This window comes from Netta rufina (assembly GCF_964035555.1).
Source record: "Netta rufina genome assembly, chromosome: 2".
NCBI classification, from domain to species: Eukaryota; Metazoa; Chordata; class Aves; order Anseriformes; family Anatidae; genus Netta; species Netta rufina.
The window spans coordinates 49096752-49114349 of NC_140124.1; the positions used below are offsets into that span (position 1 = coordinate 49096752).

Below are 17598 nucleotides of genomic sequence, written 5' to 3' on the forward strand. Positions count from 1 at the left end.
AGGCAAGTAATGTTGCAAAAGTCTGAATCATTTGCATTAGAAAAAGGTATCTAGTATTTCAGCTCCTACAAATACATTTTTGCGTGTGTGTGAACCAGGTAGCAGAGGACATACAGAACACGCAGAGCAGTGTTCATAAAGCAAAGCTCTTCCCCTTTGTTTGAATCCCTTTTAGCTAAGGGTACAGGGATAGCACACTTGCTCCTTCGGAGAAGTGATGTAACCTGTGCCTTGGGCTGGCATTCCCACCTGGACTTCATGGTTTTTCCTAGTGTTGCTAGAAGTTACGTGGATGACTCAGTCTCCCCTTCCAGGATATGGAAATCACTACTTGTCTCCTTTTAGTGGCAGCAAAGTTCACCTTACTTAGGAAAAGAGGTTGTAAAATAAGCAAAATTTTTCTGCCATCTGATCAGTGTTAAATTTTCCCTTGTGATGTTCTGTTTCTGAGCCTGGTGCATTTTTCTGTAGGCTCAAGGACCGAAAAATGTGTCTTACCCATCTGGTCCATTTGGCTGCTTCTGGGACTAAGCGAAGGTTACAGCAACTACCTACTACCTCAGGCACCTCAAGTTTCAGGAATAAGCTCTTCTGCAAATTGCAAGTCTTTGATCATGGGGATTGAGAGAAGTTTCCAAGGACTAGAGGAAAGCAGCTGTCACTCCTGTCTTCAGAAAGGGCAAGGAGGGAGAACCTGGGGAACCTCAGGCTTGTCAGCATCACCTGGACCCCCTGGGAAGGTGGCAGGGTAGCTAAACTTGGAAAGCATTTCCAGGCACACAGCATGAAAAGCAGCATGGCCAGCAGGCCAAGGGAGGTGATTGTCCCCCTCTGCTCTGCCCTTGTGAGGCCCCACCTGGAGTGCTGCGTCCAGGTCTGGTTCCCCCAGCACAAGAAGGATGTGGAGCTGTTAGAGCAGGTCCAGAGGGGAGTCACAAAGATGCTCAGAGGGCTGGAGCACCTCTCTCATGAAGAAAGGCAGAGAGAGCTGGGGCTGTTCAGCCTGGAGAAGAGAAGGCTTTGGGGAGACCTTATTGTAGCTTTTCAGTACTTAAACGGAGCTTATAAAAATATAGAGAACAACTTTTCAAATTTTTACTTGGGCAGATAATGACAGGACAAGGCAGGAATGGTTTTAAACTAAAAATATAAAAGTACGTGTTTTAAGGAACCTGCCAAAAGCAGCCAGTTAGCAGCATTTCTGTCATGTGGGTATCTGAGATTCGAATGTCACTGTCTTTACCAAGTCACTTAATGAACATCAAAGGGAGTTGACTGGAATGCTCTGCTTTGAGAAGGACTATTCTCTAATAAAAATGCTGCTCGTGTTTTCCTTTACAAAGTTGTTTTTTGGATCTGCTTAGAATTGTTTGTATAGGAGGAGCTGTAAGTTTGGCTAAACTGACTTTTTTTTCCCTTGGATGAATAATGTGGATTTGAATTACTTATTCCTTTGTAGATCTATTTTTTGCTTTGGCCATCTTATTTGGAGAACCTAGTATCCTGGTAGGCGATGTCAGCTTAGAGACTCTGGAGAAGTGTCTGCTTGTATTACCTTGGTAGCTGGGAGGGAATGGCTTGCTTGCTGCCTTGAGAATTGATTTAACACTTTTAGGATTTTTAGTGTGGTTGATAATGTCCATGATTGCTTAGTTAGTTAGGAAGTCCAGGAGACCAAGTACCAATATATCTTGAACATTTCTGTATCTCTAGAGAATGAGACTTCCAGGTAGGTAATTTGTTCTGCATCTTCACCTTGCCTAATCTACTGTGTCCTCAGTCAGGAAGTAATAATGAAGCCTGTGTTTAACCTGTCTGTTTGCTTTTACTGTGACGTTCTAATTGATGCTCACATCTGACCTGTTTCTTCCTGTGCTGTCTGTTGCAGTGCTTCACGGCCACAGCAGGGTATTAAACAATATTAGAGGAAACCGACATCAAGTCCTATAATTTCCACGCAGCTGGTTGGAAAAGCAGTTGTCACTGCCCTCTGGGTGCAGCATGGCATTTGGACTTGGTGTTCTCTGCCTGTTACTATGGGCAATAACAGGTAGGAGTTTGCTTCTTGTGTATCTGAGTCATGCAGAATGAGTGAAGCAAATGCTCCTGGAGTGTGAACGCTGGAGTGAATGAAATATGAATAAGACAAGAGCTGGGAAATCTTGTGGCTCCTCAGTGAGTTCTCATAAGGTACAGCTTCATAACTGGCAGCCAGTTGCAAAGGAGCAATGCATTTTTTTTGAGTGACTGTTTGGAGACAATTTCAGTGTGGCTGTTTCATATGTGTGTGGCAAGAGGGAATAGAGGAAGAGTTGCAGGAGTTTTCCTTCTCTTTCTCTTGCAGGACAGAAGTTTAGCAGTGATGAATTGTTTGTGGTCTAAGCTGCCTTTTTTGCTCTGAAGTATCATAGGATGGTTGACATGTGAGAAGCAGAAATGGATTTGCTCACGTTTTCCACCTCTTCATTCCATCTTCAGACATGTATTTCCTTTTAAAGACCACAAGAAAATCATGTAGGTTTCTGCTTCAGCCACAGAAATACAGAATTTATTTCCATAATCAGATGAAGAATGATTGATGCGATTTCTAGGTGAAGCCCAGTGATGAGTGGTGTCCCACTGGGGTTTGTATTGGGACCAATATTGCATAACATCTTTGTCAGTGACATGGACAGTGCACCCTCAGCAAGTTCATGGACAACACCAGGCTGAGTTGTGTAGTTGACACGCTGGAGGGGAGGGAGGCCATAATGAGGGATACTGACAGGCTTGACAGGTGGGCCCAAGTGAATCTCACAAAGTTCAGCAGGGCCAAGTGTCCTGCACATGGGTTGGTGTAATCCCAAATGTGAATAGAGGCTGAGCGATGAGTGGTTTGAGAGCAGCCCTGAGGAGAAGGACCTGGGGGTGCGGGCTGATGAGAAGCTCAACGTGAGCTGGCAATGTGCACTTGCAGCCTGGAAAACCAACCATATCCTGGGCTGCATCAAAAGAATCTAGCATGTATCTAGCATGTAAAGGGAGGTGCTTCTTCGCCTCTTCTCTGCTCTCCTGAGACCCCACGTGGAGTACTGTGCTCAGCTCTGGGGCCCCCAGCACAAGAAGGACATGGACCTCTTAAAACAAGTCCAGAGGAGGGCCACAAAGCAGTATTTCATTAATTAAAGTATTTTCTTAATTAGCCAGAATAAAGAAAATAGTATTCAGTTATTTGTCTTACCCATCCTGTAATATAAAAAGAATTGGCTTCTTAATGAGGGAGAGCCTTGCCTCTGTGTTTAAGCTTAAATTGATTGTTGAATTTGGAAATGGGGGATAGACATTAACTACAGGTATGCTGGTAGCTGTTTTGGAGCAGTCATTAGGGTTGCCGTGAGGATCTTACCCTGCCAAGTTTTTTAGCAGAACATAGAACAGAGTGTTTTTTTTTTGTTTGTTTGTTTTTACTAAACAGTAAGTGTACTCTTTGTAAATAATAATAAAAAAATTTAAAATAATTCTCCTATGAGATGCTGAGTATCTGCTGTAGTGTCCTTGCCAGTATCTTGAGGAGGAGGGGAAAAGGGGGGAAAAAAAAACACAAAACACAACCAAAAAACCTCACCAACCCAACAACAAAAATCCCACCCCACACACAACCTTCAGTAGAAGGTAGTAATGTGCAGTAAATGCTGAATTTTGGCTGTTAAGGATGTCACACTTTTAGGCTTTTGATGATGTTAATTGTTAGTATATCCTCCTTGTGCACATGGAAAGTATTGTTGTCATTCTTTAGTTGCAATTTTGCTGCCTTCTCTTGATTAATCTGAGACCAAGACCATTACACCCAGACTGCTGGCTGTATTCTAAGCTTTTTCCTGTATCAGGTACAAGCACACAGTGTTTAAAGGCTAAACATTGTAGTATCATCCCTCCATTTATTTATTTACATCTCAATATTTTGCTGGCATTTTCCATCCAATTAAGATCAACTCTGAACTTTAAGGTACTCACTGATTTCCAGGATATGTTTGCTGAAATTTGTGAGTAGATGCTCACCTCTGTTATATCAAAAGGACTTTTTCCTGTGTGCAATTTGAAATGTGAATTGTCTCAGGTTTAAGAAGCTACTAGATGTTTGTTACGCAGTTTTTCTCTGCAAATGAGCTTGTGCCTCTGAAGACTACTTTTTCTTTCCCCTAAAATAAATAAGGGGAGCAGGTGGAAGGAGAAATGCAGGAAGAAAAGAGGAATCTTTTAAGACCTCCATCTGTTCCATTTTTTTTATACCAAGTATTTTTTTACCACTCGTTTTAACTTGGATAACAAGAAGGCAGATTTAATAGAAGAGAGGTTTAACATTGCATCCTTGAGAAGGAACAGAGAAACAGGCTTATTAGTGAATATCTTCAGAAAGATACTGAATAATAAACGCTTTGGTTTGTCAAAAGGAGTTAATGTGGTCTACTCAGTACAAAAGATGTGGAAATACTGGAGGAAGTCCAATGAACGGCCACAAAGATGGTGAAGGTGGAGCATCTCTCCTACATGGAAAGGCTGAGAGAGCTGGGACTGTTCAGCCTAGAGAAGAGGAGTCTCAGGGGTATCTTATCAGTGCAAATATCTGAAAGGAGGGTACAAAAAGGACAGAACCAGGTTCTTAGTGGTGCCCAGTGCCAGGACAAGAGGCAATTGGTACAACCTGGAACACGGGAGGCTCTGTCTGAGTATCAGGAAACATTGTACGGGTGGTGGCTCAGGTTGCCCAGAGAGATAGTGGAGTCTCCATCCTTGGAGATCTTCAAAAGCCATCTGAACACGGTCCCGGGCAACCTGCTCTAGGTGTCCCTGCACGAGCAGGGGGCTCTCTTACTTAGATGCCATTTATTTGTTTATTTTGTGCGTGATGGGTTTTGGCTAGCGTTCAATTGGTTTTGATGAAAAACAAAACTAAAACAGTAGGCAGATCACCTAGTGAACCCAGATATGTACCAGTGACCTTGACTAATGCTTCTTGGGAGGCTTAAGCTGACTGTGGCAGTAGGTATTAGTGTCATACAGGTGTTAGTGCACCGTGCCTCTTGGCTGTGGTTTAACCCCAGCAGGCAGCTAAGTGCCACAGAGTACCACTGCAACAGTGGTACTGCAGAGTACCTCTGCAACAACAAAACCATCGGTGTGTTATCAACAGTATTTTTCTCCTAAATCCAAAAGATGGCACGCACCAGCCACTGTGGAGAAAATGAAGCCAGCTGAAACCAGGGCAAAGTGTTAGGTTTTTCTGTGAACCTGCCAGAGAGAGCAGAGAGCCTCCGTTAGATTTTGCAAGTAGTCCCCTTGCCCAGCCAAGCAGGATGGTGTCCTGCCTGCTGTGGTAGAGGTCCAGCTGCGCTCCTTCAGGGCCCTTCAGGGCTCTTGAATGAGAGGGCTCGTGTAAGCAGATGAGAGTGGTGGTGTGCAGCTTGAAGAAGGATGTTAGTGTTTCTTCACTAAAGGAAGGAATCCCTTTAAAATGAAGCTATATTCCATAGTGTGACTAGTTCTTAGTTTGGTTTGATGCTTTTTTTATTTTATTTTATGGTTTTTTTTTTGAGGTGCAGGCAAGCTAACCAGCTCGCTTAACTAGGTCTGTGGACATGTTGGCACTGTCCTACTGCAGGCATGTAATGCTTACAGAACTTGTAGGCTGGGCACCAGAGGGCTTTCAGGGCTCATAAAGAAGGGAAGCATTATTTTTGTTGGTAACCTGAATGCATGCTTCAGAAATAATAAACCAAATTGCATGATGCCTTTTTGGCAAGGACTGTTCGGAGTAGATGAGTGCTTTAATTTCTGAGTCCATCTGACAGAAGGAAAAAAATATTCCCTTGTTATCTGTTATGGGAGTGTTTTAGCAGACACAAATGTCACTATGTGACATTTCACGTGTCACTTTCAGAAAATACTCTGTAAATAAGAAAGGGCAAGCTACATTTTACTTGAGCCCTTTGCAGTCTGGAGACTGGGGGTGAGAGAAAGGGGAATGTGAAATTACAGTTAAGATGAAGTTCAGTAGAAGTAGATCTTGTATTTCCCATCTGAACACAATTAATAGACGCACCTAGTGTCAGGCTGATCTAGCCTCCCTTTATTTGTCTACTTTTGCCCAGTTACTGCTAGAATTTATCTCAGTTAGGTATAGATCTAGACGAAGCAAGAGGTGAAACTGATTACTTTCATATTACAGTACAGGATTACAGTTAGATTTAATTTAGAGCTGGCTGGGAAATAATTTTCCCATTGTATAGAAATCATCTATCATGAAGTTTGTTCCATTTCTCATCAGGATGAAACAAAGGCCATCTGACACGTTGTTCATGAGAAGGGGATGGCTAAGGTTCGTGTCTAGGACACTTGGCTGGGACATTTAGGTTCAAAGTCATGCGTTGTCTTAGGAGCATTGTGGACATGTTTCTCTCTGCAGATAATGAAACACCATAAATTTTGTGGGAGGCTGACTGCAATATCATAGCTGGTATATCAATCTGAAAGTGGCAGAATGAGATTTGAAGCTTTGCTTGACATCAGGCTGTAAGTCTGGCCCAAGGCTAGAGTTTGGATTATTCCAGTTGGTGAGTCTTGTCTCTAAGAATTTCTGGTCAGTCTTTTCTGAACAAAAAAATAATCATACTTTCAAATTTTTTTAATTGGTTAGTCACTTTCTCCTTCAATGATGAGGTAAAGAAGGGAAGGGATTAAAACAGTACCCAGAGGATTTCTGCATGGTCAGGTGGTGTGTAGCAGCCGTACTGCTGTGAGGTCACTTTTCCCAGTCCTCTGTTTAATGCTAACCCACAAGCTCTGTCAGCTCCTCATCCGTCCCCAGGCAGAGCTCTGCCCACTGCAGCTGCTCACTTACGTTAAGGGCAACACCCCCTCCTTGTTTTCCTAGACTGTCCTTCCTAAAGAGCCTCCATTGCAATATTCTAGCTGCAGCAGCTGTTCCCCCACATCTCTGTGATCCCAGTAAGATCATAGCCCTGTGTGCAGATCTCTGTATTCCTCTTGTTTATTCCCCATACCGTATGCATTAGTGCACAGGCACTACAGAGGCACCTCAGCATGCTGGGAGGTGCTCCAGCATTTTAACCCAGAGCTCCTCTGGTTGCCCCGTCAACTTAAAGGAACAATTTGTACTGGCAGCTCATGGTCTTTGCCAGGGTTTTGTGTTCTTGGAGGTGAAAGGAAATGTGGAAGAAATAACTTTATGGCACGTGTAAGAAAAAGTGCACAAATCATGCATCTTCTGGGTGCAGGTAAAGGTGCTTCATGTCTGGGTTGTTAGGCTAGGTTGTTATAAGTTCCTGTTTGCTTGAGTAGATTTCTCACTGAATCTGAAAAGTGGAAGACTAGTCAGCCTCCCAGCTCCATGAAGGAGTAGCTAGAGTCAGAAAAACAGTACTTGAAGCTGTTTATCCTTTTTGTCAGCTTCCTATTCAGCTATACCTAATTGCAAGCAAGTGAATTTAAAAACAAAACATTTTTTAAAAAAAACAAAAAAACAACTGCTTTTCCTCATCCCAAATAGCCAGCTCTGCAAAACCATCATAAAATCTTGCCCGCTCTATATTTTCTGCTATGTTGTTTGAGTGGAGTGGAGAGAAGTCAGTGGTTGAATGGCAGGCTGTCCTGTCAGCTTGTCCTTTAGGGCGATGGGTCAGTTGGGAATAGTCTGGGGTGCTGTGAGTGTCTCACACTGCACTTAATCTGTCTTGCAAGCTGTGCGTTCATCCCAGGCAGTACGATGCTCCCCAGGTAGTCCAGTAGCTGGACACAGGCAGTGTGTTGTGAACCGCAGTTCAGCCCAGGAGTGGGTTAGCTGTGGTGTGGTTGTTGGGTATGCTTGCATGTGTAGGAGATTTGCTGAATCTCCGAAGAGATGTAATCCATTAAACTGTCTTCTTTTTATCTGCCCTATGCTATAATATGCTATAAATGAGCTTTCTGCCACCAGTACTCAGCTGACAGCTTTGTTAATGACGTGCAAGGCAGGCAAATCAAAGTTGGTTTACCATTGCTGTATTAGCTCCACAGCAGTGGCATCTTGTTTTCACTGGCTGAGATAGCAAGCTTGGTTGAAAACCATGTTAAGAACAATGTGCTGATTTTACTAAACATTTTTTTTGAAGCATGACCAGATTAAGGTTGCATTTTGGAGAGGAATTTTGAACAGCAGTCATAGTACATGGAAAAAATGTTAAATATTGATTCAGATGTACATTAAGTCAATTCATACTTGATTTAAGTATTTTGTACTTGTAATCTCTATGCTATGAAAATAATTTGGATGTTATACTAAAAGATTCCTTCCTTTGCAGTGAAGGTATAAAGATTCTCAGCGCTGGAACAAGCTCTTGGGATTTCACATGAATGGTTAAAGCAGTAAAACTTTGAGAATTCAATTCCCCTCCCTGCCCCTGTATCTTGTATTATCAAGTCCAGCGTTTACATTGGTATGAGACAGCTTTTGTGAAGTTTGAGTGAGATGACATGTTTCTCAAGTGGAGATCTTAGCTTCCTTCTCACTCAGATGGAACAATGAGATGTTACTGCTTCTTGTTTTTGTTTTAAAACTTATTTTTTCTCCCTGTATTATGGGGAGTATCAGAGTACCTCTTTTTTTTTTTTTTTCTTTTCCCTGCTCTGTTTTTGTTTTTAAGTATTCACAGATGACTTTGGTCTCTTTATGTTGGCATTTGTATTTGGAGCAAGCCAATAAGAAACGTGATAAAATAGAGATCCTACACTGAAAAATCCTAAGTACAAATACTACTGCAAATGGACATACTAAAAGAAAAGTAGTGGTGACATTAGTTAAATGAGTTTGTTTAAGCTGGGTACAACCTATCTTGTCTCATGTCATAAGCCCTTTTTGGACATAAAAAACAATATTATGGTTTGGTTGTAGTGTTGTACCTCATACTGGTTTTATTGTTTCAGGTTCCTATTGTGAGCAGTGCAGAGAAGGAGCCACATATGCAGGTGCAGTAATATCTCCCAACTTAGAGACCGCTAAAATTATGCGAGTTCCTCATGCTACGTCAGTGTCTGACTGCATCACAGCGTGCTGTGACCTCTCGGGTTGTGACTTGTCCTGGATGTTTGAACGGCGCTGTTACATTGTGAACTGCCAACACAAAGAGAACTGTGAACCTAAAAAAATTGAAACGGTGAAGTCCTATCTAATCTTTGTGCTGAGGCCTTCTCAGAGGCCAGCCTCACTGCTGGGATTTGGACAGGTGATCCCAAGCATGGTCCACTCTGTGGGACGCCAGAATGAGCCATCTGAGGAAGTGAGTAGCCTGAAGGAGCTGTCTTTGCTTGGGAAAGATCTCAGCCTTGAGGAGATACCTGAATACATAGATGACTATAAAGACTTGGAGCAGGACCCCTTCCAAGTGAGCATCAAACACGAACAGAAGGAGAGCACGGATTATGCTGACTGGGGCCTGATGGTGGCAGGTGAAAATGGTTTCAACTCTTCAGTGGTTGATGATGGAGATAATCAGGAAGACTTTCCTGAAAAGGAAGGGGAAGCTGTAAAAGATGAAGGCCTTGTGAATAAAAACAGCTCTGAAGCGAGCTCTGTTATTGAACAGCACTACACAGAGAGGTTGTCTTCTCTCCCAGGGATTACACCATTACCTGGGAAGACATCTGGAAGCAGAGCAGCTGTTCAGCTGCTTGCACAACCCAATGATGCTTTGCAAGAAGAGGTACGTGTATCCCTCAAGAAGCAGGCAGAGTATGGTGAGGCCACTTCACAATTCTTTTGACGAATCAAGTTAGATTGTTTTATAATGCAACCATAGAATTCAAATGACTTAGTCTTGTTATAGTGTAGAAAAGACTGAAGGGGTTGTCTTAATAGGCAGATAAATTGCTGAAGGACACTTCTCTATCAGATAATAAGGAGCAGAGCTGCTTCTAGGGTACTGTGGGGTTTCCTTGGAATTATTCAGATCAGTAGGCTCGAACCTGTCTTAATAGAAATGTTTTGGTATTCTGCCCTTCTGACACTTGGTGATCCAAATCCAAGTTTTAAGCTCAGCAGTAGTAGTGCACACCAGCATCAACAGAGCAAGACCGGTAAGCATCAGTTACTCTATCAATCAAATTTAGCGTGTTCTATGCTTTCATGTTACTAAATGCCTAATGGTGTTATAGATGTAATGTTGCTGAATAAATAACTTTGATAATGCTTTTAAAATGTGAGAGAGAGTCAAGGTACTTAAGGGAAGGAACAGTGGTTTCTTTGGACCAGAACGTACAATGGCATAAATTGGAGAAGTTTTTGTTCTCAGATTCCTTTCCTTGACTCTGGCAATAATAAATAAAGAACCTAAGTTAAATATCTGTTAAGTACGTAAAGCCTAATTTAGATATCTAAGACATGTGCTTGTTCTCTATTTATGCCAGTGGGTTAGATGGTTTCTAAAGGGTCTCTGTCTCCTGCAGAAAAGAGTCTGATCAGTGGGAAAGTTGAAATGGGCTGTAAAGCCATCATCTGCTGGGTTTGACTCATCCCCAAAATCAAGAGGGGAAAAAGTAAAAATTACGTGGTGTTGTCTTGATTGCCCTAAATTCCATCAGGCTTTGTAACCAACAGCAGCCTCTCTCTTGCTGTAAAAACGACAATTTATTGCCATTGTTGCAGGGAAGAAAAAGACATGAAAACAAGGAAGTTGCTTGAAATCCATGATATCTGAGGTTCTTGGAGGGTATGACCAAAGTGGCAGAAGTGTAGGCATGGAGAACATCTGGATGCCATCACAGCCTAGAGATGCAGCAGTTTCTGGACTCTGCTTTGAGATCTAGATATCCTGAGAACTGCGATTCTTGGGACGGCTCTGGGAGTGCTGTGAGGAACATGAGAGGTGCTGCTTGTCGTGGTTCCGCTCGAGTGGGCAGCCGAGCGCCACCTCAGCCGCTCTCTCACTCCCCCTCCTCAAAGAGGAATGGGGAAGAAAATATGATGAAAAGGGCTCAAAGGTTGAGATAAGGACGAGAAGATCACACAGTAATTATTGTAACGGGCAAAACAGACTCGGCATAAGGAGATAGTAAGATTTATTGCCTACAACTAACAAGCGAGAGAAGTGAGAAACAAAGGAAAGGAACCAAAAGCACCTTCCCCCCCATCCACCCTCTTCCACCTCCTCCCCCCGAGCGGCGCAGGGGAACGGGGGAATGGGGGTTATGGTCAGTCTACAGCACTTCTTCTCTGCCGCTCCTTCTCGGTCACTCTCGTCCCCTGTGCTGTGGGGTCCCACCCACGGGATGCAGTCCTTGATGAACTGATCCGGCGTGGGCTTCCCACAGGCAGCAGCTCTTCCAGAACTGCTCCAGATATGGGTCCGTACCACGGGGTCCATCCCTCAGGAGAAAACTGCTCCAACCTGGCTCCCCTACGGGCAGCAGCTCCTGCCAGGTCACCTGCTCCTGCGTGGGCTCCTCTCCACGGGCTACAGGTCCGGCCCGGAATCTGCTCCAGCAGGGGTCTTCCACAGGCGGCAGCCTCCATCGGTGCAGGGCCACCTGCTCCAACGTGGTCTCCTCCACGGGCTGCAGCGTGGAACCCTGCTCCACCGTGGTACTCCATGGGCTGCAGGGGGACATCCTGCTTCACCATGGTCCTCACCACAGGCCGCAGGGGACTTCTGCTCCGGTGCCTGGAGCACCTCTCCCCCTCCCTCTACACTGACCTTGGCACCTGCAAGGCTGTTCCTCACTCCCTTCACTCTCCCAGCTGCTGTGTGGCGCAGCGTTTTTTCCCTGTCTTAAATATGCTCTCACAGAGGCACAAAACAACATCGCTTATTGCTTCGGCTCGGGTCAGCAGTGGGGCCCTTCCCAAACATGGGGCAGCTTCTAGATCCTTCTTACAGAAACCACCCCTATGGCCCCCTGCTACCAAAACCTTGCCACGTAAACCCACTACATTCCACCCCTCGCCTCTGTTAAAAGCATATTTAAGACTAATCACAATATACTCTTACTTTACAGTTATCACAACCTTCACAAACTTCACTTACATCAAAAAAGAGAAAGAATTCACCACACCAAAAAAAGCATAACATCATCACAGCACCGACAAGGTGGACATGGGGCTGCAGCCCATAGAGGACATCCAGCAGGGACTGGAACCTCTAAGAGCTTCTCAAGAGCTCTGTCAGCTGTTCTTGATCAAATGGTGATTTGTGGCTTTGCTGCAGCAGAGCAGATCTGTTCTCATGTCTAAGGGATGGTGCAAATACAGCTTTATGAAAGCTGAGATTTCATGCTGTGTGGTGGTACTGATATAGATGGCCCAGCCTTCTTGGTGATTTCCTTCAATGATTTTTGCCATCCCAGCTAGGATAGAAAGGCTTTGCTTTTTTTCAAGTACTGCCGATATGGACAGGAACTTAAAATGAAAAGTTCAACGGAAAGTTCATAAAGGGGCAAGTGCAGGGTCCTGTACCTGGGGAGGAATAACCCCAAGCAGCAGTACAGGCTGGGGGCTGTCCTCTGGAGGGCAGCTCTGCAGAGAGAGACCTGGGAGTCCTGGTGGGCAGCAGGCTGACCGTGAGCCAGCAATGTGCCCTTGTGGCCGATGGGATCCTGAATGGATCTGAGTGTTGACAGCAGGTCAAGGGAGGTGATCCTCCCCCTCTACTCAGCCCTGGTGAGGCCACACCTGGAGTACTGTGTCCAGGTCTGGGCTCCCCAGTACAAGAGGGACATGGAGCTACTGGAGGGAGTCCGAGGAGGGCTGCAAAGATGATGAGAGGACTGGAGCACCTGTCGTATGAGGACACGCTGAGAGAGCTGGGCCTGTTTAGCCTGGAAAAGAGAAGACTGAGAAGACTCATCAATGTGTATAAATACCTGAGGGGAGGGTGTTGAGAGGATGGAGCCAGCCTCCTTTCAGTTGTGCCTAGCACATGGATAAGAGGCAGTGGGCACAAACTGAAGCACGGGATGTTCTGGATGAATTTGAGAGGGCACTTCTTTCCTGTGAGGGTGACAGAGCACTGGAACAGGCTGTCCAGAGAGGTTGTGGAGTCTCCTCTGGAGATACTCAAAACCTTCCTGGTTGCCAACCGCACAATGTGCTCTAGGTGATCCTGCTTGTCAAGGGGGTTGGACTAGATAATCTTCTAAGGTCCCTTCCAACCTTGGCCATTCTGTGATAGTTGTAAGTATTGTAGTTGCAAGGTGGTCTGGCAGTGCTCTGTTAGCAGATTTGTAGAGGCTTGGTGGGATATCACTGGGAAGCTGTTTGTGAAATGACTCTTAAGGGATTTCAGTTAACATAGAGCAATCTTAAAAATGTTAAGCTGGAGAAGCAGAAGGTTTTGAGAAATTGCCAAAGCCTTGTTTCCCTTGTACTTTCATTGTTCCCCAAGTGGGAGCCCTTTGAATCTGGACATCTGTAGAGAAACTAAGATGGAAACAGTTACGGCAAACACCCTTCCCTGGCCTTTCCTAGGCTCAGCTGCTGTCCAGACACCTCTTCTCTCCCCTTCATAGTCTCCAGTCCCCTTCTTTTTGCTAAATGTTATGCTCCAGTCCCTTTGGTGAGGTGTCCAGATGCACAGGAGGTTTAGCTCAGTGCATAGCATTTTCCTTTTGTGGTTTATTGTTTCTTTGTTCTGTTTTGCCACTGCTTCTTCTTACTAACATGTTTCCTTAGCTCAACTGTAGGCTTTTCCATGGGCTGTAAAAGCTCAGTAACATGAATACATTTAGAAATCTGTACAGAGTCACTGTCAGGCAGCCCAAAGCAGAAATCTGCAATGCTGCGTGTTCTTAAAGTGATGTTGTCGTCCACTCCCACCCCCCCCCGAAAGAAGTCTTTCTCTTCTTTCATTTTCCTTTCATTTTTCACACCACGTCTGCTCCAGTATTGCTCTCAGTAATACCTTTTCCTTGAGAGATTAAAGAGATCAATTTCTGATACTGCCCCAGTCCGCTTATCTGCTGACTGCTTATGTTCTCAGTCTCAAGCTTTTTGGCTGTGACAGTGCCACAGAACACCTTTTTGACTGCAAAGCCTTGCCTAGGCTTGAGGAGTGAAGAGTTGGTTGGTGCTATTGCAGAAGAGTGTCTCAGGAAAGGTGTGACTGTGCCCTGTCTGCCCTGCAAAGCCTGGGTGCCTGCTTCTCGGCTGATAGCCTGGCCAGGGGCCAGGAGAGGAAAAAAGCCAAAGGATGCTCAGAACAGTAGATTTCTATTGAATTTGGAAGGCAAAGAAACCCTTTGCTTTGTCAAAGCATGGTAAGATTTTGAAGATGTAGGATGGAGTGCACTGTATTGGTAGTGAGGAAAGAATGTGAAAGAAATTCAGGAGTGAATCCAGGACTGAGCAGATGTAGTAGGAGAGGCAAGGATCCTGTTGTGTGTGTGCACTCAGAGAGAACAGTGATAAAGTCTGTGGCCTGTGGAGAGGCCCCTGGTGGAGCAGGCTGTCCCACTGCAGCCCATGGGTCCCACATGGAGCAGATCGTCACGCTGCAGCCTGTGGAGGAGCCCCCAGTGGAGCAGGTGGATGTGGCCTGGAGGAGGCTGCGGCCCATGGACCAGGTGGCAGAGATTGACATGAAGGAGCAGCGGAGATGAAGCTTCATGGATTGACCGCAGCTCCCAGTCCCTATTTCCGTCCACTGCTCAGGAGAGCAGGTAGAAAAAGGCGGATGGGGGAGAAGATATTGGAGTTTGTTTTTTTGATTGTTTCTCACTGCTCTATCTTGTTAGCAACAAGTAATAAATTTTATTAATGTCCTTATACTGAGTCTGCTTTGCCTATGTTGAGCAATCTCCCTGTCTTTATCTCAACCCTTGAACCCTTTCCATCATATTTTCTACCCCTTTCCATTTGAGAAGGGGGAATGAGAGAGCAGTTGTAGTGGAGTTCAGCTGCCCAGCTGAGTGAAACCACCACACTACATAAATCAGGCAAACCCAACATGCTGTTTAAAGAAAAGCATACCTGTGAATCTATGAATGTGAAATACAAGTCATAAATGACGCTCAATAACTCATTTTGCAGGTTCCTACGCACTCCCTTCTTTCAGACGAAGTGGAATTCTCCCCAGGTGTGTCAGAGAAAACCCAGACTCCCACAGTGGCCCCAGAGAACATCACCGAAGGTGGGGTCGTGCTGCTTCCCACTAATATTGTGCCATCTGAGCCCATGCAGCAGTTCCCAACTCCTGCTACTGCTCCTAAAGCAGGTAATACTTCAACATGGCTGGAGATCTGAGGGGTACCTGCAGGTTGGACAGCAGGTGGGGATAGCTTTTACTACTGGCAAGCTTGCATCCTGTTGTTATAAGCTCTTTATCCAAATGCAGCATCATCCCACCTCAAGCATGTAGTCCTACAGTGCAAACTTAAGAACCTTCAGCTTGTTCTTTCTGAGGAAAAATTCTGACCAAGCCTAACATCAGTGGGAAATTATAACTCAATTAAATGCAGTAAAGTTAAAAGCAAATTAAGAGCATTTTTGTAACAGGTTATTTTTTATTTTTTTTTTATTGGTGAGAAATACCTAATACTTTCTGGAGATACACAGTAGTTTCCTATAGGCACTCTTCTGTTTTTGTGTGACTGCAAAATATTGCTTGCTCTCAGAAACTCATCAGTAGGGTTCACACCATGTATAGTGGTACGGTATCATGAAGCAGAGCAGGGGGGACATGAGGAAGCCCAGCCCTTAATAGAGGAGAACGTGGCCACTTCATCCTGAAAAAATATTTTACTCTAATTTTACTCTAATTTCAAACCTGGAAGAAGGCTTATCAGACTTCCAGCTACAGAGGAAAAGTTCTTATTTTGAAAAATATGTGTTTAATTGCTCTGCCCTCTGTAGTCGCATTAAATTCTGTGTATATGTTAGTCTATCTCCTTTCTCATGCTGAGTTTCCTGCATTCGTATGTGCCCTGACAAAGGGTTAGAAGGGTCACAAGAACCAGGGAATCGCAGGTGTGTGCTCTTCTGTGCTCCTGAGGGACAGGGAGAGCTAAGCCCTTTGCTTCTTGGTGGAGCAAGTCTGGTTTGGGACATTCCTAGCACGTTCTGCCAAACTAAAACATGCCAGCCAGGATAGCGGTAGGAGATAACATAAGGAGACAAGCTTCAAGAGGGATCCTCTCCAAGACAACGGATCATCATTACCACTGAGTGTTGACTAGGCAGCTCCTCCTCTTCCCTCACAGGAGGCTGAAGAGGACTCAAAAAAGAGTATGGAAGAAGCAACTGAAGGAAAGGTTGTGATGAATCTCACTAGAAGTACTGCTTTGCGCAAGGATTTCCTCAGATTGCTTTGCACAGTCCTACTGTCTCAGTTTAGGAGACAGTCCCTCCTTCTGCTTTGGTCATCACCTTCACCTAGTCGTTTTGTTCTCATCACATGTGGAAGTGAAAAGATTTTTTAGAAGCACAAACCTCCACTGGTGTCAAGGGCAACTTCCACGAGCAATTCTGGACCCTCACATTTAAGTAACAGCAACAGAAAGTGTACTGTCAGCATAACCTTTTCGCTTCATCCCTTTTTACACCTGTCAGCTGCCACAGCTGAGTAGTCTCTTGCTCATCATGTAAAAGTTGGACACTTACATGTAGATACTAGTGAGTGTTGCTTTTGGAGTACCTTTATTCTGTAGACTCCCTGTAGTCAGGAACACGTTTAAAACCTTTTAAAAACAGGTCTATGAGAATGTTGCTTGAAGATGTGCTTTGGGATGTTTCTGTTGGGGCATGGGTTTGTAGACATCAGCATTTTGGGAAAAGAAAAGAATTTGCACGGATGAGAACTGTGAGGGTGTTCCTGGATGACATGTAGACAGACTGTGCAGTTTAGCAAGGAAATAACTGCTGCAGTAGCAGAATTTTTAAAAGTGACAACGATGAGCTGGACACCTAGGCATGCCTATTCAAGTGCCACACAAACATAGAAGCTTGTTGGTGGAGAAAAGGCACGACACTGGTTTTAGGATGGACTATGTTACTTAATGAAGTTTAATGAAGATTCTTCTGGTGCTGATGGCTCCTTTTTGTCTTTTTTTGTTGTATATGTTTGAACTCCTGTACTTTCAACCAAATATTAAAAAAATGCATAATTCTTTATGCAGAGAAATGTTAACTGTGATATACAAGAAAAATCAGAACTCATCTGTCTAAAGCAGGTGAGTGTAGGTGAATATTTCATATTTGTGGAAGAACAATTGTCTTGAATAGATCAGTAAAAGGTGAAGGAGCCGTAGTCATGATTATGACAGATTATTAATTGATTATGTATCAGGATTTTTTTTATTTATATTTGCCTATTCACTGCAGAACATTTGTCAAATTTTACTTAATCCATTGCAAATAATACTTGCGATGGATATAAATTTTGTATCTTCATCTTTATAAACATAATGTACTCATTCTGTCTTAGATATAGTAAAAGAACTTGTTGTATCTGCTGGAGATAACATACAAGTGATGCTACCCAAAAATGAGGTTGAACTGAATGCCTTTGTTGTCCCGCCACCGCCTACAGGTGAGTTGAATGGCCTTGCCATACAGAATATGCTAACGCACTACCAGCC

The 17598-nt window shown here is 44.2% G+C and overlaps 1 protein-coding gene across 2 annotated transcripts in view; it reads left to right on the forward strand.

Moving 5' to 3' along the window:
* Nucleotides 1-2001: 2001 nt before the first annotated feature.
* The window catches only part of KIAA0319, a gene marked incomplete at both ends in the record, with an annotated part of 40429 nt that continues 24832 nt past the window's right edge, over nt 2002-17598 (forward strand). Inside the window, 4 exons of one of the 2 annotated variants that reach the window (XM_084283160.1) lie at nt 2002-2050; nt 8959-9734; nt 15053-15236; nt 17445-17549. In XM_084283160.1, coding sequence (XP_084139286.1) covers nt 2002-2050; nt 8959-9734; nt 15053-15236; nt 17445-17549 — 1114 coding nt within the window. The remainder of the gene's footprint in view (nt 2051-8958; nt 9735-15052; nt 15237-17444; nt 17550-17598) is intronic. The other variant, XM_084283161.1, reaches the window with a different exon arrangement.